Here is a 25007-nt window from a genome sequence, read left to right as displayed (position 1 = left end):
GTCATCCCCAGGGCGGGCAGGCGGCTCCTCCAGCCGCCCATGGTCCTGCTGCCGACAGACTGACCCTACCGACAGAATGAACCATGGTCCCACTGCCGACAGACTGACCCTACCGACAGATTGACCCATGGTCCTCCTGCCATGACTGACCCTACCGACAGACTGACCCATGGTCCCACTGCTGACAGACTGACCCTACCGACAGACTGACCCTACCGACAGACAGACCCTACCGACAGACTGACCCATGGTCCTGCTGCCGACAGACTGACCCTACCGACAGACTGACCCATGGGCCCACTGCCGACAGACTGACCCTATTGACAGAATGAACCATGGTCCTCCTGCTGAGACTGACCCTACTGACAGACTGACCCTACCGACAGACTGACCCTACCGACAGACTGACCCATGGTCCCACCGCCGACAGACTGACCCTATCGACAGACTGACCCTACCGACAGACTGACCCTACCGACAGACTGACCCATCAACAGCTTTTCCCAGTGCAATGGTCGCCCACCTGCCCATCACGGCAGTGTGTGGGAGATGATGGCTTTTCTCCCCCAAGGAGTTCACTGGCAGGAAGTGTATCTGGCATGCTGCAGCTGCTACACTACCACAAGGGCAATGTTACTCCAAAATCAATGCAAACTTCCTCTGGAATAAAAAAATCTCACACTCCAAATGGAATAATTATGTGGAAGTAGAGTCACTTTCCTTCCAGCCCGGTTTCAGCCCAACACTTGTGCTCCCACAGCCCAGCAGAACAGCTTCCCAAAGAATGAAGCACATAGTCAGATTCAGTGTCCCTGTTACAGAATTTAGAGGTTTCACAGAGAGACACTGAAATACCCTGAAGAGCAACTGCCACAGACCTGAGTTGTATGGACACATCAACACAAGGGTTTGTCATTACAAGCTCATGCAAATTTATGCTTATCACTGTACACTGACTATTGGATCAGACTATTTTACCATGGCACAAATTCTTTTTTTGTTTTTCAGTGTGAAACGATGAGGAATCTATTTCTCTTCCCATCAATTCCCCCCCTCACAGGGTTATATTGCCTTTTCATACACAAACACAGGATTATTTTAGAAATATCTTAATCTCAGGAGCCTCAATATCACGCATCATGACCCATTGGATGTGGTACTTCCACTGAGCAGTGCCATGGAAGGCGGAGTGCTGGAGCATCCTGCTCGGAGTGGGCGGCTGCTCCGTTTTCTGACAAACTGGAAGTGGAATCATGTGAAGTCCCTGCTCTTGGCAGGAGATTTTTAGCAGTAAGTAGCAGCTTTATGAGGAATATCCTTTGCCAGGGGACCATCAGCCAGGGAGCAGTGGGATTCTTATTTTTTAATGGACTTTTAATAAGTAGGCCACAAAGATAGTCTTGACACAGAGAAGCTTTTTTCTCTGTGTAATTATCTCCCCTTCGCTCTCAAGCTCCCTGCAGCCTCCAACAGCAAATAAGACCACCAACCTCTCTGTGAGAAAAGGAGCAAGAAAGCAGCATAGAGCCACTTGAAATGCTCTTTGTAGCAGATCTCATCCGCTCTCCTCTCATCTGATACAAAAAACCAACCTCTCCTCCCCTCCTCTAAATTAATTAAAGCTCAGCTTTTGGTGTTTAACTACTTGAACCTCTACCAGCAGGAAAGTATGTGCTCAGAGCATGGGCAATGCTGGGAACACGATGCCATGCCTCCATGTGCTGCAGGAAGGCTGTCCACAATTCTGTCTCCTCCCTGCACACTGCCCATCCCTGGGTGTCCTCTGTCCTTCCTGCTGTCACCATCTCTGGTTGCTGACACTGGGCAGGCAATGCAGAGCTGGCAGTGCCACATCAGCCCAGTGCTGCTGCTCCTCAGTCCCCACTCCTCGCCAGGCCACAGGGAAAACAGAATGAGGGACCTGCACAGGGTTCCAAACAATCCAGGACCCCTTGGGAACAAGCAGGGTGCTGGCTGAGCCTTTGGAACAGGTTACTCCCAAATGAGCACTCCTGCAGCACAGGCAGAATTTGAGCTGCTTCTGAAAAGACTCACAGAGCAAAATGCCACCAGGAGCATCCCTCCATCCCAGCCAGTATCTGACCTCTCCCATAATGGTCTGTACAGTCACACACTGACCCACTCTGGTGTGTGAAAGCAGATCCCATCAGCACCACACCCAGGGGAGACCCTGCCTCGTGAAGAGGTGCAAAGGAGATGCCTCACTGTTCCCACCAGCTTTAACAACATATTCATCCCTTTATTACCTGAAAATGCCACCCTAAAACGAGTCTCTCCCCAGCAGAGCCTTCCTCTGCAGCAGCATGCCCTTCCCAAGCCTGCACACAGGCTCTTCCAGCACTCCCCTCGTGCAGTCTTGCAGGAAATGGATGCAAATACTAGAGGTATCACAGCACAAAGTGTGAATTTCAAAACCCCCCAAGATCTCTGTGGGAGAGCTGCTCCAGGCTGAATGCAGCAGCTGCTGTTCTGCACCTCTCTCCTACTGTGAATCATGCAGCCAGTCCTTGGCTCTTAAAGCTTGTCTGAACATCCCACCTTCCACCTGAGCATCCAACAGCAATGGGAAACATTCCCTGTGTCACTTCCTCCCAGACTCAGGGGGGCTCCTCTTTCAAAATCAATGACGTTCTGGCTGAGGTCTGCTCCAGGGGAGGTGCAAATGGTTCCCTTTGGTGCCATTCCTACTTGCAAAAACAGTCCTACAGGCGATGAAGCAAGTCCCTGCTTCTAGAGACTGGCACTGAGCAAGGCTCCAAAGGGCAGCACACGTCCCCACTGCTCAGGCTGGATCATGTGGCTTTAAATCATCGTGGGAAATTCTGCAACCAGCGACACTTTGGGTAATTTCAAACCCCAAAACACAAACAGTCCCTGCTGGGTGCAGGAGGGGCAGGTCTGTGGCTGCTGGGGTAGGTAGGCAGATGCAGAGCAAAGCCTCTCACTCTCCACATTTGCTCAATTTAACACTGAAACCAGAATGAGCTGTGCTAAATGTCTCCACCGCTAACAAGAAACAAATGTGGCCTCATGTTCTAGTTGCTGTGATCTAACAAAACAGACCATGGTAAACACTATAAAAATGTACTGGAGGGAACCACCCTGTGTTTGCTGGGAGAGAGACTGGATCATCTAATAGGGCTTTATCCATCTCTAATGTCTCTGAAAAAAAGAAGGGAAAATTGGGCCCTGTCCATGACATTTGTCATGTGCTAGCTATTCTGATGTCTTAATGCTGCAGAAATCAAATTGGAGTGAGGCTACCTATCCACTTCCCAATCAGGATCTAGGCCCAAGTGCTGCTTTTTATGGCCATGCAGCGTGAAGATCTGCTGATGTCAGTGGTGTCACGGGCCAGGCCAGTTTTTCCATCCTTATTCCCACATTATCTGCGGAGACAGTCCCTCTGTGGCTGCCTCACTCTCCTTGTGACATGAATAATCACTCACTTCATGGACCTGGGGATCCACCAGCAGGACCTGCCTCTGGCTGCAAGCATTCATGGGGATGAGGCACCTTCCCAAAGGTTAGCACTTATCTGTTCCTGGGTATCATGGTATCAGCAGCAACACTGCCAAGGTCATGTCTAGATCTGTATCTTGGCCATGGTAAGGGTTGACTCAGTCACCTGCCCCCAGGCACCTCGTGGTGCCCTGGAATCTGCTCTGCCCTTCAACAAAGGCTGAAGGGTCTCCACTAGCTTTAGTGCCACATCTGCCAGCCCCACAGGAGACCCCCAAGGGGATCTCGGACACCCTGTGGCACTTCAGATGGATTCATATGCTTCTGCTCAGATGTCACTCCCATCCAAGTAATTTTCCTCCCACATCTTCACTATAGGAAGAGCCCTGGCAGGCTCTGCAAGGCAGGAGCCCCACCCAGCTCCCAGGAGCCCTGTCACCATTGTCACCTCAGCTGCCATCACCAGAGGAATGAGAGACACAGACCCCACCTGGGTCTTGCACAGAGCTCAGGCTGCGTGGGAACCCCATGCTACTGACACACAGCCAGGTTTTCCACAGTCACTCCATCTCCTTTTTAAAGCATTTCAGATTTGTTTGGTTTTTTTTTAAAGACACCGTGGCCTTGGCATGGGGATGGACAAACACCAACTACCATTAAACAGCACGTTCTGAAAGAGGACAAACACAACCCACCACAGCCTGCAAGCATTATCTCCATGTGAGGAGGGGGCAAAGCACCATTTGGGGGGCTCAGACAAAGTGCTGCAGCTCCTTGCTCAGCCTGACAGATGACACTTCCACGCCTCCTCCAGCTCTTACCTGGCTCTTCCCGCGCCGCCGGTAATTCCTCCTCACGAGGTTCTTGTAATTCTCATTCTTCTTGGTCAGGTAGTAATAGAGGACACAGTCAGCCACCGTCTGCAATGACACGGGCACGTCAGGGAACAGAAGGTCCTGGCCTCGTGCGCTGCTGGTGGGGCACAGACTTCCAGGAGCAGCGCTCAGAACCGGTCATCACCAGGTCTCCTGCTGCTCCTGAGCACCTGCAGCCCAACAGCCTCCCCACACCTCCCTCCCTCAGGCTCCCAGAGCACTGGAGAAGGGGACAGTGCTGTCCTAGTAAAAAGGCTCAGCCCTTCCAAGGACAGAGCAGGGCGGTCCCGCAGGCATGCGGGGATGGAGATGGGGTGCTGAGCAGAGATCACCCCGTGCTGGAGGCAAAGCAGGGCTGACCCCAGATGACCGCGGCAACCAGAGGCAGAAGAAGGAGCTGCCTGTCAGCCTCTGTGAGGTTACAGGAGGCACAACCTGCCACAGCACTGTCAGCTGCTGTTATTTCCAGCCGCTAAGCTCGCTGGCTCGAGCGCGCGTCCCTTTGCTGCGGCCAAACCGAGATCCCAGCACTCAGGAGCTGCCATCCCAACTCCAGTGGCTGGCTCCACAAACACCACCACAGACTGGGCACCTCAGGAAAACCAGGAGTCACAGCCAGCACATATCCTGCGCTCCTGAACAGCACAAAGTGTGCCAGGCTGGGAGGAATCCTGTGCTGAACAGGGTGGGCACCTGAACGCCAGCCTCGGGCTACACCTTCACATTCAGGATTAGTGGCTTCACGAAGATAAATTATCCCACAGATCCATCATGCCACGAGTCCTCAGGAGCTTGGGGCAGCTGTGTGTGCCCGGGGGCTGTGCTCACCCCATCCCTCTGCAAGGAGTGGAACCATTTGCAAAAACAGATTGCAACTTTTAAAGTGTTAATTGGATCTCTTTCTAATTTAGCCCTGATTATACACACACACGCGAACACAAAAACTTACAGTCATCTGTTCCAAGGGCTAAGATCACTATTTTTTTATAATGCAATTTAAAAATCTATTAATTCATTACATTGAGCCATACTTTGCATCTCTCTCCAACAGGATAATGGATGTGTTCTGTATCATAATTACAGCCTGATTTACAAACGAGTACAAATAAAATTAGAAGACATTTTACAGCTTGGAACACAGACTGGATTGTGAGCATCATCCAAGTCCCACCACTTTCGGCTTTATCGAGTGAGAAAGGATGAGGAGCTTGGGATCTTACAGCAGCAGCAGCAGCATGAGGGGGCTGCTGGCCTTCCTTGCTCCTTTGGACAGGAAGGTCAAGGTCTTATAAATTATTTCCCCAGCCTGAGTTACGAAGAATCAGAGAATAATTTAGGCTGGAAGTGACCTCTGCAGGCCACCTCTGAGAGCAGAGTGGTTCCCTCAGAGTGAGTGGACACTGTGTGTATGAAACTCTGCATGAGGTGGCCAGAGGATGCAAATAACTAAAAGGACCAGAGAAGCAGCAGCTTTCAACTGTTTCTTGCTCAGGAGAGTGTTCAAGTGACGGACATAGCTGTGTTTTCAGGCTGGGTCTGTCCAGGATCTGCCCATATGGCCTGTCCCATGGAAGGCACCTGGCCTTGCTCAGAATGGGACAAGAGACTCACTCCTCCCTCAGGTCTTTCTTTTCCTCAAACCTTTCTTCCATCAGCCCAATTAACAACAAAAACAAAAAGTCCAAGCATCACAACACACAAGGTCTGGGAAAGGTCAGGCAGTTCCTGTGAACAACTCTTCCTAGCACCAAGGGGAGCTGTGTGTTCTTTCAGGACACCCACCAGAACTGCTGCATGAAATGGGACTCAGCGCACCCTCAGAAACCCCTCTCTCCCTGAACAAAGAGACCCCTCCACTCTGTGCCGGGCAGCTGGGTGCCCACCCCCTGTGTGACAGCCTGGCTGGTGCAGAATGCCTCGGGGAGAAGCTGGGAAGCAGCTCCAGGCAGATGACGGGGTGGCTGTGCCGCCCCCGCGCCAGGCTGGCTGCGTTCGCGCCTCCCGAGCTCCCGCAGCTGACTCAGCCCTGGCTCTGCAGGGAGCCCGTCTGGACCCTGCCCGGGGCCTGAGCCACCACCACCACCCACAGGTGCTCAGCATCTGCTGGCAGCTCCAGCACCGAGGGATGGCAGGGGAGGCAGCACAGTTCAGGTTGGAGCCAGGCTTACCTTCCTGTCCAGGAAGGATGCGATCAGGCCGAAGTTCTTCGGGTGCTGCATGAACCTGCAGAGCAACAGGGAGAGGGTTACTGTGGGTGCTTGCTCTGACCCCCTCACAGCTGGGCTGCCATGCCCTGCGTGCCCAGAGCAGCAAGGCCAGCTCCCAGAGGGACTCTGGGCTTTGAGAAAATATTTGTCTGCTGCTCAGCTTCCCAGAAAGACAGGAACTTTAAATTTAGCCCAGTGGGGCTGGGCTGCTTGGGAGCTTCGATGTGCAAATGTTCATCATGGGGTGGGAGAGGGAAGGGGGGCTGAAAGTGCTGGAGAGCTGCTCATCAACCTGCTTATCAACCTGCTTGACCCCATGGCCACCCAAGCCTGTACCAAGGGCAGGCACAGAGGGCAGGCACACCTGGCCAAGACCTCAGGATCTGGCAAGAAAAGGATGAGGAATTGCCAACGCACTCCACATCATGGCCATGGGTGGCCCCAGCTCTGAGCAGGACCCCAAGCCCTGCTGGGCTGTTGGGAGCAGCTGCAAAGGACAGGAAGGGAAACACAAACCCCGGGAGGAAGCACAGAGCTGCCACATTGCTGAGTTGCTCAAGAGATCCCCAGTGGCACAGCAGCTCTGACGAACACCACCTCATGCCCAGCAAGTGGAGGAGCTGTCAGCAAGCTCCCCCCTGGCTCTGGCAGCCCGGGAGAGTAGACTGCCTGCTCAGGGGAAGCTGTCCCCACTAGCAGAGATGCCTCCTCCAACAAATCCCTGTGCCTGGCTGGTGTGGAAGCACCGAGGGCCAGCAAGCCCTTGGCAGGAGGTGCTGCTGGCAGCACAGTTAACCAATGCACTGCCAAAGCAGGGACAGCCCGGTGAGTGGTGACTTTGTGCCAGGAGAGGTGGCCACCAGCACGGGCTCTGCCCCAGGGAGCTGAGCAGGCAGGGAGAACCACGTTCAGCACATGCACCTCTGCCAGCTCCCAGGAAATGACAGCCCTGGGGAAATGGATCAAGGCAAAAGGTGGGAGAGCTGCAGTGTGGGTGGAACATGGGCAGGACATGGTGAGGAGCTCATGTCTCCAGCCCTGCCAGTGCCTCCCCTGGGGCAACTGGCACAGCGCTCCCCTGCTTTTGCTGCTCTGTCCCAGTGGAGTCAAGGCACTGAGCTGAACTCAGGGAGGGCCTGGCCAACTCCAGCCATGGCAGCAGGACATGGGTGTTGTCACCCACATTGATGCACAACTCCCATATGGTTTGCGTGGCACCGCAAGATCCCTGTCACCATAACTGGTTACCAGAACAAAAAAGAAACCAGAAATGCTAGGGGGGACAAAGAAAAAAAAAAAAAAGGAAGAAAGCAAACCAGACAGGCTGCTCAGACAACCTGGGGTGAGGGCACAGAGCCAGAGCTGGCTCCTCACTCTGCACACAGCACAAACCCAGGGCTGACCACAGGATGGGGTTTTCAATGATGCTAACACACTGCTGGGGCAATGCAGATAACAATCCACTCCTTTTCATGGGCCAGGCCATAATGAGAGATGGATGCTGCATTCTCACACTGCCCAGCACAACACAGCCTCAATGCCTGAGCAGCACCCTGCTCCTTCACCAGCAAACCACAGCTTCCCTGGGAGTAGTCCAGCAATGGGCTCTCAGCAGAGACCTGAAATCCTGCCCAGAAGCAAATCAAATCAGGTTCTTCCTCATGGTTATGTTCTGACAGCTAAAATAGTTCAGACCTGGAGCTTGTCAGCCTTGCAGTGCCTGCCTGTTTACTCCAAGAGCCCTGCCAACTGGGCTGAACAAAAGGTTGAACCAAGTTTTCCTGGTCTCAGGAGGAGGCCAGCTCGAGGTCACGATCACGGATGACACAACTCCAGTTCACCTTAAAAACCCAGGCCAGAAGCTGCAGCACAGCAGGCAGCTGGGCTTACCAGCACGCCAGGCTGGGGGAGAGCTGGGGCAGGGCTCCCTACACCCTCCTTACAGCTCCTGAGTACCAATCTCTCCAAATGAGCTTTGTGAGAGCCCTGAAACCCTGCTGTATTTCTGCCTCAAGCTCTGCATCACCCCCAGTGATGACACAGAATGCACCGTGCACTGCAGGATGCACACAGTGGGTGTGGATTCCTCCAGCCCCATTAGACAGGCACAGCCCTGCCATTAGAGACCAAGTAATTAGCCTTTGCGTCATTTGTGGCAAGCCTGGCTGTTTGGAGTGGCACATTTTAAGGCTAATTAGCAATGAGGATTCTCCTCTATCAAAGGCTTGGAGCCGGTTTGCTTGTTTTGTTCTTTTTCGGTCCATCTTGGCAATTAATTATTTCAGCTGCAAACAGGAGTCCTGACGAGCAGGGAGGAGGAGGGATCCCGGACACAGAGAGGCTTCCAGCATGGCTGGAAATCCCTGGAGCCATCCCCTGGTTGTCCAGAGGCCAGAGTAAGTGGTGCTGCTGCTCAGGACAATGTGGTCCTGGTGCATCCATGCACCTCCATGTCCCTCAGGTCCACAGCAGGGAGCTCCAGCAGAGCTCATCCCACTGGAAACTGAACTCCAGCTCTGTTTTCACAGCGCACTGGGGGCCACCAAGGAGACTCCAGTCCTCCATGCAGACAAACCTGGGTCCCCACTGGGCTATGGGATACAGGGGAATCTGGATGTGAGACCAAGCTGAGCCCCCATATCTTGGCTGACAGCACAGTGGCACCCAGGGAAGGAATCAGTGACTCCCCAAGTGATCTCACTTGATAGAGCCAAGCTGTTCTCAGGCACTGCTTGCAAACAGGAGAAAGCACCACAGCCAGAGTCTGCACGTGTGTGATGTGGGAACGCATCCATGGAAACAGCAGCCGGTGGCAAATCCTGCAGACAGCAGGATGGAGCACTGAGGGAGAGCACCAGCTGGAAGCTGCAGCCTGAGGGGGTCTACATAAGGGGCTTGGATGCTGACAGCCCCAAAAATCCCCTGGACACACAGTGCCCAAAGGACAGCATGAAAATCCAGAAAGGCAGTGTGTATGGAGTGTTGGGTTTCCCTGGTGTTATCTTTAAACTGGCTGATACAATAGGGAGTGCAAAAGGTGAAAAACTTCCTGTTCTCATCCTGCCACAAGCAGCAGCTTTCCCCCCCCCAACCACAGAGCAAGGCCTGAAGTTTCTGTGCAGAAGCATCACCAGGTTCAAGGTAACAACAGCAATTTGGGATGTGTCTGTGGGGACCAGCCAAGCCCTTGGGATATTCCTGCAGGGATCCTACCCCCACTCCCCGGGGCTGCACAGACACAGCTGTGGGGGCTGCACTCACTTTTCCCGGAAGGTTTCCTTCTCCTGCTCGCTCCACATGTTCATCACCTGCCTGTCCTTGTAGACCTTCATGGGGTCATCCATGAGGCCGTTCATGTTGATGAATTTGATGCGCTGCTGGTCGGCATCGTAGAGCATGGGCGGGATGACGGCGAGCTGGCGCATCTGCTTCTCCAGGTTCTTTGGGGAAAGCACACACAACAGTTGGTCAGCACCACAGCCCCGCGGGGACGGCAGGGGACAGATGTTCCAGAGGAAAAGGACAGGAGGACGAACAGGAGAATTCAAAAGCAAGCACTAGACAGCTTTATTGCCGGAGTAATTGTAAATTAAACGCTGAAAGAGGCTATCGCTGTCAGCCAGGAAACAATCTTTCATTTTGGAATAAAAGGCTTCAAGATCCTGTGTGGAAATGTCTGACTTAAGTGAATCCTGACCATGAGAGAAACAAGTCAAAGTAGCGGTGGCACAGGGAATGCTGATCCCCTCCCAGCCTCCTAAAGCCCCCTTCCAACTGTGAGGAAGGGGGCCAGCTTTGCAAAGCTTCCTGAAAAGGTGGGCAGAGGCAGACATCATGTTTCCCTTGCACAGGAATTGCTCCAGGAGGTTTCATGTGTCACTGAAATGAGGCTGTCATTCCTTACTGCAACACCCCTGGGACATAATCTGATGCCTCTACTCCATCCTATGGAGCACAAAGTTCATCCTAACCCAGCTGCACACCAGGACAGGACCGACTGGGCACACTGGTTTCCTTAAGTATTTGCAACAGAGAGGCCAATGTGATGTCTCATTTGTGCTGTGTTCTGCTCAAATGCCAGGACTGTCCCTTTGGCTGAGCTGCTGGTGATCCCCTGGCCACCCCCTTTCAATTGCACCATCAGTCTGAGTCCTCCCTGTCACCTGGGATGTCACTGCTCAAACTCCAACCCTTGACCCAGGAAGGCCAGGTCTCAAGTGCTGCTGTTTCAATTTACAGCCAGATGCTGGTTCCTGGGAGAACAGTCATGGACAACCCTTCCAAGAAGCTGCTGACTCCAGCCTGCCCAGTGCTGCTCTGCTTCCCTGCTGTGCTGATCAGACCCAACCTCCTCCTCCTCCTCAAGCACATCTCTCTGCACAGATATGGACATTTCAACACGTGATCTAGGACACCTCCTGCTTAGAAACTGGCTGCTCCAGATGCCTCCTCATGGTGGGAGGTGAGGAACAGCTCTCAGCTGGAGCATCAACCTGGCTAACTGCAGACTCCCCCTGGTGACAGGAGAAGCCCCTGTGCAGAGCAGAGAGGATGCTGGTGGGAGCTGAGGGCACAGTGCCCCTCAGGGTGCTGAGTGCTGCCACTACACCCCACCAGCCAGACCCCCCTCCTCTCCAGCAATGTGCTGGGGCAGAGAGCTGGCCCTGCTGCCAGAGATGCTCCCCAGCTCTCACCTCCCTGCTCCTTCTGACCCTGTGGAAGAGCTGGAAGCTCCTTAAGGTCTCCTCTGAGACATGCAAAGCAGATTTGGGGCTCAGCAGGAGGCTGTTGGGGTGGAGTTTAGCAGCACACTGTGCAGGGGGATGGAGGGGATCAGCTAACTCTCCTCTTGGCCAGCACCTCTGCAGGGCTGTGAAATTCCCCTCTGCTTCCAAGATCCATGTCCTCCACGCTGTCACCTTAACTGGCTCAGAGCAAAGTGCCTGGGATCCCAGAGAGGGATCAGCCGTGGTGCACAGGCAGCAAACATCCCAGCTATTGCTGGGCAAGGGCTGCTCTCCCCTCCCAAACATGATCCATTCACTGCAGCTCGCCTCCGTGCCAAGAGAGTGGAACCCTTGTGAAACCAGATCCAAACGAAGCCGAGGTCACAGGGATGTTTCAAGATGAATGGAGCACTCCCAGAAGATGTGGGCCAACTGGCTCATGTACAAACCATTCATTCCATAGGATTCCCCTGTGTCAAGTCACACAGCCCATTCAAAACAAAACGAAACAGAAAAACCCCTCCACCCAGCAGCCTGGGTGCTGGCTCCCTGCCCCTTCCCCTTCCCATCTTCACTTCCAGGATAAACCACAGCCAGGAGGTGTTTGTGGGGTGCTACCTAGGATGAGCAGCACGCTGGGGTTTCAGGCCCCTAAGAGACAGCCAAATGCTGATAAACCAAACCTACTGGCCATGTTTTGCTCCATGTTTTGCTCTGGCAGAACCACTGAACAGCTCCATTACATCTCTCACATAGCTGGGAAAATGCTGATGTGTATTAAATAAACCTCTGACTTTGGATCTCATCCAGAAAGTGTTTGGGATCATGGCAACCTCAGTGGGACCTAAGGTTAGTGGGATTTGGCACAGGACTTCACCTGTGGAGACCTGGCAGTCCTGTCTTGGCTTCCTCAGAGAAGACAGAGTGAGGGGTGAAGAGGAGGAGGAAGGGGAAGCTGCTCTCACCTCTTGCTCCGAGAGGCCGTCGATGATTTCGGACACCTCGTGCTCGCTGCGCGCGGCTGACATGGAGAGCCCGCCACTGCCCCTCTGTCCTACCCTGCTGGGAAAGGGCAGTGGCACACTCAGGCACTGATGCTCCACTTCATAAGCAGCAAACCACGTTCGAGAACATTTGACCACCATAACAGCCATATCCCATAATGTTCCCCCCAGGCCACCCCCTCCCACACTGTGGGAAAGGCACCTGCGTTTGGGGCTCGCAGGTCAAGAGCATCAAAACCACTTTCCTTACCTGTGTCAACTTCCTGGACTGCTAGAACACAAGGACATTTCATGCCCAACCACGCTCTCCCCCACATTTTCTCCTACTCACCCCACCACAGCAATGGCACAAAGGTGTTGGTGTCAGCACCGAGCCATTAGCACTGTGCCACCACATCTGGTTTGCAAAATGCTATGGGAAGTTTTAAATCAAACCCATCCACTGACATTTTCCCCTTACAGTAACAGCTATACAACCCAAGGAATTACAGCTTTTCTTATTAAGCAGGTAAAAAATTAAAGCTTTTCTCGGTACCATTTTTCCCTTTCTCTTTCAGACAAAATAAAGCCATCAGTTAGGAAGTTTGGACCCACCCAGTTGTTAGTGGGGCACAAGGATGGGATGTTGGCAGAAGGGTTTGGGTTTTCTGCGTATCAGGTGACCCCAGGCAAGGTGCCAGGGCTGAAATGGGAAGGACAGGGAGTTTTCAGCAAAAAGGGTGGAGATCATGAAATCGAGTCTTCTCCTGGCAGAAGACAACATGACCTCAATTGCACTTCCAATGAAGAAAATGGACAGGGGGTGGGAGAGACAGGGGACATCCCTTCCAGTGAGACATTTTGCTTCCTTCATATTGTCTGTGGTCATTTCAACAACCTCTGCAGATGTTTCTGCTCCCATCAAAGCATGTGCATGTAATAAATCATCAACGTGACCAAATGCACCTGCAAGTTTTGTACATCTTAATCTGGGCACAGCAATGAGGCAGGAATTAGGGCTGTCCCGGCCAGCACAGGGGAGCTACCCCTGGCCCTGATGTGGCCAGCTGGGAGATCAGCAGCAGAGGTGAGACAGGCAGTCACATTGCTGACATTTGTTGCTCCTTCTGGCTCTGTACTGAGCCACCCTGGGGAAAAACCAGCAAGGCAGAGGATTTGAACCTTTGAGTTAAAGGACTCAAGCCGTTTGCATTTTCCGAGCTCTGCCACGCTAGCTGGTCCTTTTCTTGGATGTGGTGTGGTGTGATAGCTTTTGTAATTTAGTTGTTTTCATTACTTAAGGCAAAGGCTTGCTTGTGGTATTGGCCTCACTTTTCCTATCCTTTTGTACTGGGAAGAGTTCATCATAGATAGAAACAGGGGAAAAAGCAGCAAGACTCTCATCTGTCTGCTGCCTTCTGCCTTTGACTGGAGAGGGAGAAAAGGCACCGAGAGCCACCCCAGCCCGCTCCTCCCGCTACCAAAGCCCACACCCATTCCCAAAGAGAAAAGAAAGGCTGTCTGATACCAGCTCAGCCCCTTCCTACCGCTTCTCCTCTAACCTCTGCATGCGCTCTTGCAGCTCGCGTTGCTTGCGGATCTCCGGGAATTGCTTCTCATAGTATTCCCGCACTTTGCTCTCCTTGGCACGCCGCCGCGGGTTATTCTCGATGCGCTCCACTTTCTTTTCCCAGGCCTCCATCAGCTGGTCATAGCGCTGGCAAAACTTCTGCTCCTGAAAGGGCAGAGGGAGAGAGGGAGCTCAGAGATGTGCCTGGGAAGGGCAACTCCTCCAGGCCTTGCCCTCGATGGCTGCTCAGGCTGAGTGTGAGTCATGTTGCTTAAAGAAATACAATTTATTAGGACATGGACATGCTCCAGGGCCTGGGGCCAACCCAAGGGTGAATTCTCAAAACAGGCCATCAGGTACCCTCAGGCTCTTTCCTTCCAGACCCAACGTGTTTGGTGGCAGCAGGACTCTTACCCAGCGTGGCTCGGCCTACCCCTCACATCTGCACATCTCACTGAGCATCCTCTGGCCCAACAGGTGCTTGGTTCAGCAGCCAAAGGCCCACACCCCAGCAGAGAGCAAGGTGCCTGCCTGAGGCCACTGAGCAAGGAGGGACTGAGACATGGCCTTGGGAGGAGGCACAGGGGGCAGGAGAGCTGGTCTCCATTGTGTGAACAGGGTGTGCAGGGCCATAATTTTGGAGCCACCAGCTCACCATGCTGGGGAGAGCTTGCCATGGTGCCCAAGGCCAGGCACCCCTTCCTACCCACACACACCAGCTCCAGCAGTCACAACTCTGTGCTGGCAATGATGATGGGATTGGGACCATGGGGCAGCTCCATGCAAGGGCCTGGCTCCCCAAAATCAAGAGCCAGGCACCCAGCCCTGGCCCACAGCCATACAGTGTGGTGGCCTGGCCACACACTCAGCTCCTTCACTGTCCTAAAAAGCAAAAGTACTTTTCCTGCTGCTGCTCCTCTTTCTTGGCCCATGTGACAGGACCAACACATCCCCACCAACAGCAAACCCAGGCTCTGCCAAAACATGGCAGTGCAAAGGGTTTCCACACCCCGACCCCCTGGGTGACATCCTCATGGCACACCCACCAGGTCCAGCACTGCACTTCTGACTGGTGTTTATGGGACAAGCCTGACAACACTGAAGTAAGATTTGCAACACAAATGAGTCTCCTCCCATTACACCCCAAATCTCTTCTCCCTCCTCCAGCCACACTCTTGCTGGAGGAGAACACCCACACACAGGGAAGGTCCCTGGTGGGAAGATCCCTGTCTGGTCCCTGAGAGCCACCACAGTGGCAGCAGTGCCCAGCCTCAGCTGAGAGCAGCTGGGGGACCAGAGGGGTTTTAGGGTTTCAGTTTGTGTCTGACAAATGCCTTCCAAGCCCCAAATCAGGAAGTGAAAGCAGATGTTGCTCTAATGGCAAGCCCCAGGTCACTCCTGACCCTGACACCGCCTTCCAGAATGGGTGGCTCAGCACCAGCACACTCAGCACTACAACAGAGACACAGGGAATCCAGATTTCAAAGAAATAAACTCATCTCTTGCCACCACCACCCTATGACCAGAAGTCTGAGGCTGCAGGATTTCCCAGAGGCACTTTTTTCTCATCTCATTTGCTCTTGCCCACAAAGAAAGATTAGGAGAGGTAAAAAAACCCCAAACCAGGGGAAATGCACAGCAATCTGCAGCCCATGTCACACCAATCCTGGCACATGGCAATAATCCAAGAACAGCAACACATCTTTGATCTCCTTGGCCTTTTGGAGGCACCTCAACAATAATGTGAGGTGAGCACCTCAAGCCCCAGAGCTGAGCCAGATTAACACTTTCCGCTGCAAATAAATCAATTCCCACTTGTGTGCCTGGAGCCAGAGACTGTCCTGCCCTGCATGGATGCACAGGAGGTGCTGAGGTTCCATCAGGAGCTGAAGGAAACAGCCACAAGATAAAAACAAGGAAGGAGAACAGAAATTAAAATGCCCTGAAAGCCCACATGGGGTATCTCACACTTTGGGCGAGGAGCTACAGGTAACACCAACAGCCTGCGGCAGCTTGGCAGAATCACAGCTGCTGCTTTTCACCTCTCCCAAAGCAATGCCATCAGCCCCCTGAAAACGAGAGCTCCCACCCTGCCAGCAAATCTGCTACATCCTCCTGCTTTCAGAGCATCACATTTGGGAAGAAGCTAAAAATACCCCATGAAGTTTGTGAAGCTGGTGCCCGGTGCTGCCAGCCCGAGGCACGGCCGGGAGAGAGCCCAGCACGAGGGCTCGGGCTGGTGACAAGCCTTGAGGCTTTGAAAGGTTTGTCATTCCCCGTGGGAATGAGCCAGTGCTGGGTCCCACATTGCCACCACCCCAGCAGAGCCACCTGGCACGGCCCTGGCTGCTTCACAGCCAGCAGGGCGGCTCTTTTTCCTCCTTTTCTTCCACTCCTTGGAACAACTCGACAAAAGCTTTATCCAGAATTCCTCTTCTAAGGAACTGGCATTTGAAGATGGAAAAAGCAACATCAATGTCACGCTGCTGATCCCCCAGGAGCTCACACCCTGGCAGCAGGGCAGCAGTACCAAAGCTTCCCCCTGGCACAGCTCTGCCCTCCAGACTATGGCTTCACAATGACTGGCTGAGCATTTCCTGAACTCCCAACTTCAGCTGGGCTGGGCTGCAGCATCCCCATCCAGTGCTTTTTTGCTCCAGCTGGGACAGAGATTGCTCCCTGCAATCTCCTGCATCCTTCAAAAGCCAAGATTACAGACATCCTACAGCCCTGCAAACTCCTCAGATCATCACAGCTCCACCACTAGGAGAAGCTCCTGGTCAGGCACTTCAGGAACAGAAGCATCTATTCCTTCTCTGTGCTTCCTCTGAGCAGCTCTAAGCAAGCATGTCCACTCCTGAGCAACCATCTGTGCTGGCTTTTGGCAGGGCTGCCCCCTCTGCTCCCCTCTCCATCACACCAGTAAGTGACAGCGAGCCCAACGGGACCTGACAGGGATCTAAAAATGGATGGATAGTAACGCTGCCGTAGTAGCTGAAGGCAGCTCGTGGGCTGTGCCAAGCCCCAGCCCTCCCACAGCTCCAGGGAACAGAGCAGCTCTCTGGAGGGAGGAGAAGAGCGAAGGTGACAGGAGGAGCCAGTCCAATTCCTCTGCAAGCCCCGTGGTTTTCTTCCCTTGGCTGATGGAGACAAACCTCTCCCACCCAGAACAGCTCCCTTCACCATTCCCTCCTCTGCATCATCACCCTGGTGGCAATTAAATGTCTTCTGCTGTGCTGACCTCAGTGCAGGCAGGAGGAAGCCCTGTGGATCCTCTGGGATGGGGCTCTCGGGGCTGGACCCTGCTCTGACCCTGCTCCAGCCAGCCCCAGGCAGCAACAATGCCCCAGAAAGTAAAAGAGCCAGAAAGAAACACTGGCATGTGGATGGGCTTTGCTAAAAATAGGGTCTGCTACAAAATAGGCAGAAAAATAGCTAAGCATACCCATTTTGCAAACAGAATCAGCAAATGTATTCACTTTGCAAATTCAGCAACCGTATGTTGCCTATTTTGTAGAATAGGCAAAATGCTTCCCTAAACTGAAAAATCCCCTTTCAAGGACACTGAATAAACTGGCTGGCAGAAATTCACCTATTTTGCATGACAGGCGACTTTACTGCAAGTCGTATTTTAGGAACTGTGCTCTTGCAGCCTAATTAAACCTTTCCCCCAGCTCCTTGATATTCACACAGAGCAACTCACTCCAGGTTTAGCACAGTAACCAGCCATTTCCACCAGAAAGCAGGTCCTGGGCACTTCCCTCCTGCTTCCAACAAAATCACGTGGTGCTTTGCAATCCCTTTTTTGAGGAAGGGAATATTGACCCACTTCCCACCATGCAGAGTCCTCAGCTGCAGGAGGGGAGGTGCCCAGAGCATCATCCGACTGCCATGCCACATCCTGATGGAGTTGTAAGCCTCGTAGCCTCTTGCCCTGGTAGAAGCTTTATCATGAACAAGTCTAAGTGAACACGTATTTGGACACAAATGGGAGACACAACCATTCTTTGGGAATGCAAGGTCTGTGGCTTTTGGAATACTGGTAGAAAACAGCATGAAAACAGAAAGCACGAGGAAGGAAAAGAATTATTCAAAATACATTAGAAAATAATGTGAGATCTGCCTTAGAAATGTATGTATTGTACTATTAAAGGTACAGCCTTCAAACCACTTCCCAGGCTTGTTATTTTGAATTTTTCCAACAATTCCTCCCAGTTTTGGCACTTCTGTCCAAAAGCAGCCCTAAAGACGCTGAGAAAACCTGCACCATTGCCAATGCAAGACACTAACACTGGTTCTTGAGCTGCCTCAGGACAGAGAACACGAGTCAGGAGACAGTATTTACATTTTCCTTGTGAAATGTGAAGCCTTGTGAGCTGAATCACCCATCACTGAAAGACACTGCAAAATGCACCTGCCTGGTGGGAGCCACTGGTTTTCCTGGCATTTCCCCTTCTGTGCTGGCTTTGCCTTCCAGCTCCTGCTGGGAACCACTGCAAGTGTCAGCACCAAAAATGTACAAATTCTGTGAAACCCACTTGAACTTTCTCCTCTAAGAACTGCAGACTTGGCAACAAATGCCTTTGAAGCCTCATGATCAGCCCTGCCTTGCCCCTTACCCAACCAGGACCTGTGTCCTTAAAGGTCACTGGAACTCTCTTGCAGGCAACGCTGCCTAGAAACAAACTGGCACGGAGCTTGAACTTTGTTTTTAAGCCACAAATTCCTAGAACATTGCTCTGTGGTCAGCTGGAAGGAGGCAGAGCAGCCTTCAGACCATTTACCCGAAGCAGAGTCAGCTTGTTTCACACCTCTCTTAGGGTTCAATTACTCACAAACCAGACATTTATGCTGTGAATACGCTTTCTGAGATCAGTGATGGGCTCTGCTGTGATTAAGCCATCCCCAAGTGTTTGCTCTGTGGGAGGCACATGCAGAGGGAGGTGCTGCCTGCAGCAGGCTCTGGGACCTCTCCTTCACATGTTATTTTAAGCAGGAGAGATTCCACAGTAATATAACAGGCAAAGTACAGAGTACCAGCACCTCTCTGCTGGAAATCATCCTTTTCTTTCTCACATAATAAATTACACTCTTTTATACATAGAAAATAAGGTCTGAGGGAATCACTTACCCACTGTTTGCGCGCATGATTTCTCCTCTTAAAGTATAAAATTAACTTTTTCCGCATTGCCTGGTTTCTGTAAAGAGAGGAAAAAAAAAAAAGATGAGATCTGATTAACGAGGCAGCTGAAATACACAGCCTGGCTCTCCCCACTCCCAAAAGAGTGTGCAGCACAGTTTCCACCTTAACTTGGAATTGCATCAACTTGAGAACAGCAAATGCTCTTATCTCAGACCTGGAGCCAGCTTAGAGAAAGACCAACAAACCCTCTGAGACCAGGAACTTCACCCACATCTGTGGGCAAACCAGGACTAAAGTTGAGAACTAAATCAATAAAGTCCCACTGCAAACCTTCCCCCTGTTCTCAGCAGCACACATGGGCAGACACTCAGCTCTGCATCTATCCATGGGTCAGGCTGGTCCTTCAATGATTTCACACTGTTCTGCAGAACCCCAGAGGGTGCCCAGGAGCTGAGGGGCTCAGGCCAAGCTCTGCATGGCAGGAGGTGGCACCCCCGAGCAGAGACCACCCTGGGCACCCCAGTGCCCAGACCAGCAGCGATGGGGATGTCAGAGCACACGCGTTCCCCCAAGGGCTCTGAGGCCCTGATAAGGAGGCAGGATCACCTGCAGGGCTTGCAGCACTTATCTCCTGACCTCTTGCTTCCTTGGAGCTGTGCCCGACAGAGCTGCAAACAACCAGCCAGGAGAGTTCAGCCACTTGCAGAATTAGGACCTCAAGGGGGAATCCGGCCACCACAACCCCAACCATCCCGGTGTCTGCCCAGACATCCCCTCACTTTCTTCTTCTTTCTACTTTCTAAAGGCAGCATGAAAGAACTGCTCAAAGAGAAGTAGCACAGGAGCAGAACAGTGCTGAAAAGGCTGCAGGAACTCCCAGAGCCTGCATGAGCCCCAGAGCTGAGCTCCTGTGGCTGTTCCTGTTGCTAATATTCACAGCAATAAAATCTCTAGGTAAAAGGTAGAGACCAGGGGCAAAGGAGTTTCCTTAAGTCTTTTATCCCGATTAAAGGCAGAGCTGCAGTGTGTAATTACTGATCAGGAGCTTGGCAGTCTCATGTAGGCATGTTCTGTGGGATTTAGCCGAATGAAGAGACACCCTTGCTGCTTCCTCATTCCCCTCCTGTGTGGCTAGCAGGAAGGGAAAAGCCACCCTCCTGCCCTTGTAAATCCCTCAGCATAATGAGCAGCAAACAGGATTGTTTGGGAAGGGGCAGAGAGCCCAGATCACTTAGAGAGAACTGGGGACAGTCCTGGCTAAGTTTAGGAATGGAGAACATTGCAGAAAGCATCGACATTTTTCCCTTTTCAAACTCTCTTCTTGCTACACCACTGAACCATGCATGGGCACTCACAGGAATGACAGTGAGCCCACAGCAAGGGCTGCCCTGGGAACCACAGCTCCCTCCAGCACTGCCAGCCCCAGCTCCCCACACGCTCCTGCATCCCTTCACATCACACACTGTGAGCTCTCCTCCATTTCCCCAGCACCGTGTGGTGCCTCAGAGGGCAGCAAACCCTCCCACAGAGACCCAGCCAGACAGATTTCCTTCCAAGGTTCAGCTCTTTGCGAGGCTCACTGTGCCCGACAAACACATTCCTGTTTGTTTGTTTATTCCTGATCCTAATGGAAGCTCCAGCACAAGGGAACCTTTGGGGTAGTGCTAATGATGATCCTGTGTGAGATGGGTCCTGGATTGTCCCTTGGGGCCAGCCCAGCTAAATCAAGCCCTGCCCTCCCCATGGGTGACATCCAGGGGCATCCTGGGGTTCTGACACGCTGCTGCTCCTGCTGGATCTGCTGCACAAGTTCTTAGAAAACAGGAGAGCAAATGCAGGAAATCAGCAGCTCTTACGCAGCTGATGGGTTGCCTTGAGTTGTGCATCATGGCTGACCTTGAAAGTGCGAATACAGGCAAAGGCTTAATGGCTCTGCAGCTGCAAAAATCAGAAATGCCTTGAAAGCCAGTGTATGTTTACCACCACCAAGGCTGAAGTAATCAAAGAGTGAAAGGATTACAACAACAACAAACCCCCTCATGCCCTGAATGTTTTTGCCACTTTATCTTTTTGTTTTGTTTTGTTTTTGCATAAGGTCAACCTTTCAAAGGTTAATACAATCTTGGTAAATATAAATAGGCTTCACAGTTTATCTTGCTACACGTACTGCTGTTACTTAGAAACCATTTGCAGCGAGGTTAATTCGGGCCATGTGTCTCCCAAGCACAGGCTGTGCTCCCTGGGCAAATCAGCCAGCCCAGCATGACTGCTGTGCACAGGCAAGGAAGGTGAGGGCTGTCTGCTGGGAGCTGGGCATGGAAACAACCACTGAGGAGTGGCACAGGGCAAGGGCTGCTCCTGCAAGGTGCCAGCCCTCCTCCCTTCTCCTCCTCCCCTGCCCGAGTCCTGCGGTTTGCTGGGGAAAGCATCAAGGATGGAGACTTGAACTGCACAGGGGTGAAGAAATCAGGCAGCTCCCAGGCAGGAGGAATGGGTGCTCCTTAGATAAAGCAACAGTGACTCTTGTGGGCAGTTGAAAGTATTGCTGGGCTGGCCTGTCACACCACACCGGGTGGGGAGGACGTGTGAGCTCCCTGCCTTATCCTCAGCAGTGTCCCTAAGGAATGGGCAGGCTGGGACAGACACAGAACCCCCCAGCTTCTGGTGAGCTGGTGTTCAGAGGCTGCCAGATGGCACATACCCATCCTTGTGGTCAACAATTCATCTGTGGATGGATCCCATCTCCACTCCTGACCTCCCTGTGCTGCAGAGCTCATCCTCTCCCCCCTGCCCCACTGACTGGTGAGCCCCACAGAGGAGCACAGCTCTCAGAGCCAGCCCCCAAACTGCCAGGTGAAACCCATCTCCCACTGCCAGCACAGCAAAGCCAGCCCTGGGGCAGGCAGCTGCTTCCACCTTCACTGGCTTGGCCCAAGGCTGCTTTTGTTTCATGTCTCACAATGGAGCCAGTCAAGGAGAGAACCTGAACCTCTGACTTTTGAGCCACCTGGCCCAGGTCCACACAGGTCCTTCCTGGGGCTGATGTTGAAAGGATGTGGGTGCACGCATGCGTGTCAGGGCTGCTGTGTACCCACGTGGGGAGCTGCCAAAGCCCTGGAGAAGGCTCCCAAAGGACACAAAGAGCTGATGCACGGCAGCACACCTGGCCAAGCCTGGGGAGACCTTCAACTGGTGCGAGACGAGATGAAAGGAAGTTTGCTATTTGAGCAAAGCTAATCAGGGGTATTTAATTACACAGGAACGTCTTTCATCAGCCAGAGCAAACAAAGTAGGGACAAAACTCAAAGAGTGATGGGAAGGAGGCAGCGAGCAGCTGGCAAAGCCATTGTACAGCAAGGTGGATCACACAGGCAAGGGTAGGAAACCGAGGAAGCTCCAGCCAAACAAAGCACAGGGAGATGAGAGATCTCCAAACCAGGAGACCTGAGGAGCACAGCTAGAACACTCTCCTAGAGGCAGTGGAGACCCAAACAGCTCTGTCCTCCCCTCTGCCACGCCTGCTCGTGTGCAGGGCTGGTGCCAGGATCCCCAGCTGCAGCTCAGGGCAGTCACTGGCTCCCTGCAGGCACAGAACTCCCACAGCGAGGGCAGGGAGCAGCTCACCCTGCTCACAGCTCACTGCACTCATTCCCTGCTTGCTCTGAAATGGCTGCAGCACACAGCTCCAGCTGCTAACACACTGTAACCCACTAACCCCAAGGCAGGGCATGCTTCTGGAAAGCCAGCTGTTCAGAGCAGCTCCTTGCAATATTTAGAAACACTTTCTGGGGAAGAAAAGCAAAGCAGATCTTTAGTTATTTACCCCAGAGCCCTTGGGCACTGGGATGGATGAAACCCCCAGCACCATCAGTGAGTGCCTCTGAGGGGGAAGTGGCAGAGGTTTGTAACTCTGGATGTACCAGGAGGCTGCTGGTGCCCAGAAACACCTTTGCCATGCCCTGAAGCCCAAACTGACAACACAAGCCCAAGTGTTGCAAGTTACTCCCCCCCCAAACCAGTATTGGCTTTTTACTGGCAAGAGGAAGAAGCAGAAGGTAGCAGTGTGTGTCTCCATCATTTAGTAATTCATCACTAGGTAATCTGCTGCCTTGGTGCATGCCAATAGAGAATAAAAGAGATGAGAAACCTTGAATGGGATGAGCAGGGAGCTGCTAGGTGAATTTCTAATGAGGAAAATGTCTACAAGCACTAATAAAAAGACCTAAAGAGAATGCATTAGTAATGACAGGGTTTGAAAGAACATTTGTGTTACATGTCAGGCTTCAACTATGAATTTAGAGGCAATCCAGTGCTACTAAATCCCCTAAACAGCAAGTAATGAAAAGATGACTTAAATTTCCCAATGTGAAAAGTGATTTGGAAAGCCACAGTTTGAGATTTTCAGAAGACAGCTGTTCTGCTCTTTTGGGGGGGCACTTAGAAAACAAAAAGAGATTCAGAAGCCCTGAAACCTCTGTGAAAATCCTGACTTCAGATTTTGATTCTGCAGAGGCAGGTTTCCTGCCCTCTCCCCAAGAAGCTCTCAGCTGCAGACAGGAACCCAGATGTGCAAATATTAACAGTGCACTCAGCTCTGCTGCTGCTGGATCTGGGCACGTGAGAAAACCCAAATCACAACAAGCTCTCCATCTGTTTTAACTGTACATTCAGAGAGGTTCTCCAACACCTCTCGAAGCGTCTTGAGGGGACACAGCCTGGTTTCACCCCAGCATTCCTGAATTTCAGTGTAAAGCAAGGAAAAGTTCTTGAAGGGGAGGCTTAAAGCAAATCCTGTGAACAGCACCTTGCATGCACTTACTCTGGGCTATTCCCTTTGCTTTTTGTCTGCTTTTTCAAGGCTCAGGGAAGCTCACATTTTGCTGTCAGATACAAGTCTCACAGAATATGATGGCAAGATGACTGCTTTGGGGAAGGAGGAGGAGAGTCCTGCCGGGTGTTTTTCATGGCTGACCGAGCAGGAATCTCCTGCCTAGAGAGGAAGGCCCCCTTGGAGAATATCTCTTCAGACAGACAGCAGGTAATTGATCCTGCTCATGTGAACAACATCTTGTCATTTTTCAAACGCTTGGAGGAAAGAAGGTTAATATCTTTGGAGCCTGAGCCTGGGGAATGCGCAGAGTCACTGCAGTGGCAGGGTGGGAAGGGCAGCTCTCATCCTTGTACAAACCAGCTGGCAAAGCCCTGAAATAAAGACCTTGACCAGAGGCGCTGGCGCTTCACTGGTGCACCAACATATTCTGCATTTGTTGTATTTCATCAAGATGTAGAAAAAGGGTCTTTTGTAGCCTTCTCAACTGATGCAGAATCACTCGAGTGGTTTCCAGCTGTGCTCAGGGCTGTGATGAATCTTGGATAAACTTTTCAGTCTGCTGCAAAGCCAAAAAATTCTCACCTTGAAAAACCAGCCACAGGGGCAAAGCTCACCCCATCCCTATGAAATGAGGGCACTAAATGCCATCTTGCCCTCCTCTTTCTTCATGAGGGGGTGGCAGAGCCCTTCTCTCCAACAATGCAGGAATTGAAAACAGAAAGGACACGGTCCCATCAAAGGTAGGTCAAGGCTTTGGAACAAACCACTCAAGGGTGCCTTGGATCCCACAGCAGATGTAGCATACAAAATTAACCATGTTTGCTCGAAGCCTGCACTCACAGGTGAACCAAAGGGACCGCGCAGGCGAGGAACAGAGCACAGCCAGGCAGCTAAATAGGACTTAAAAGCTTTTGAAGCTGCAAACACTGGAATGAACTGGGGCATGAAATTAATTTTAACTGTACTGAATAGGAGACAGGCCATAAAACTCCATGAATATAAGAGACCGGTAACATTTCAGTAAGAGTAGAAATTCTCCTGGTAAGTCCCCAGCCAGCTCTATTAGCATACGTGACTCATCCCAGCTGAAAAGCAAAGCAAACAAGAAGGGAGAATTAAATGAGTGTTGCAAGGCACAGAGTATAGCTGTGGAGAAATCGAGGAATCCTGGCTTTCTGATATTCAAAT

At 52.2% G+C, this 25007-nt stretch overlaps 1 protein-coding gene across 11 annotated transcripts in view; it reads right to left on the bottom strand.

The window, feature by feature from the left end:
- The window catches only part of NCOR2 (nuclear receptor corepressor 2), a 225651-nt gene that overhangs the window by 64949 nt on the left and 135695 nt on the right, over positions 1-25007 (bottom strand). For 4 of the 11 annotated variants that reach the window (XM_036392955.2, XM_036392947.2, XM_036392948.2 and 1 more), the window contains 6 exons: positions 18977-19043; positions 13823-14010; positions 12258-12354; positions 9827-10005; positions 6527-6581; positions 4305-4403 (listed from right to left, as the gene is read on the bottom strand). In XM_036392955.2, the coding sequence (XP_036248848.1) occupies positions 4305-4403; positions 6527-6581; positions 9827-10005; positions 12258-12354; positions 13823-14010; positions 18977-19043 (685 nt within the window). The remainder of the gene's footprint in view (positions 1-4304; positions 4404-6526; positions 6582-9826; positions 10006-12257; positions 12355-13822; positions 14011-18976; positions 19044-25007) is intronic. The other 7 variants (XM_036392958.2, XM_036392951.2, XM_036392960.2 and 4 more) reach the window with 3 other exon arrangements.

This window comes from Molothrus ater, chromosome 18, assembly GCF_012460135.2.
Source record: "Molothrus ater isolate BHLD 08-10-18 breed brown headed cowbird chromosome 18, BPBGC_Mater_1.1, whole genome shotgun sequence".
NCBI classification, from domain to species: Eukaryota; Metazoa; Chordata; class Aves; order Passeriformes; family Icteridae; genus Molothrus; species Molothrus ater.
This window is presented reverse-complemented; position numbering and strand designations above follow the sequence as displayed.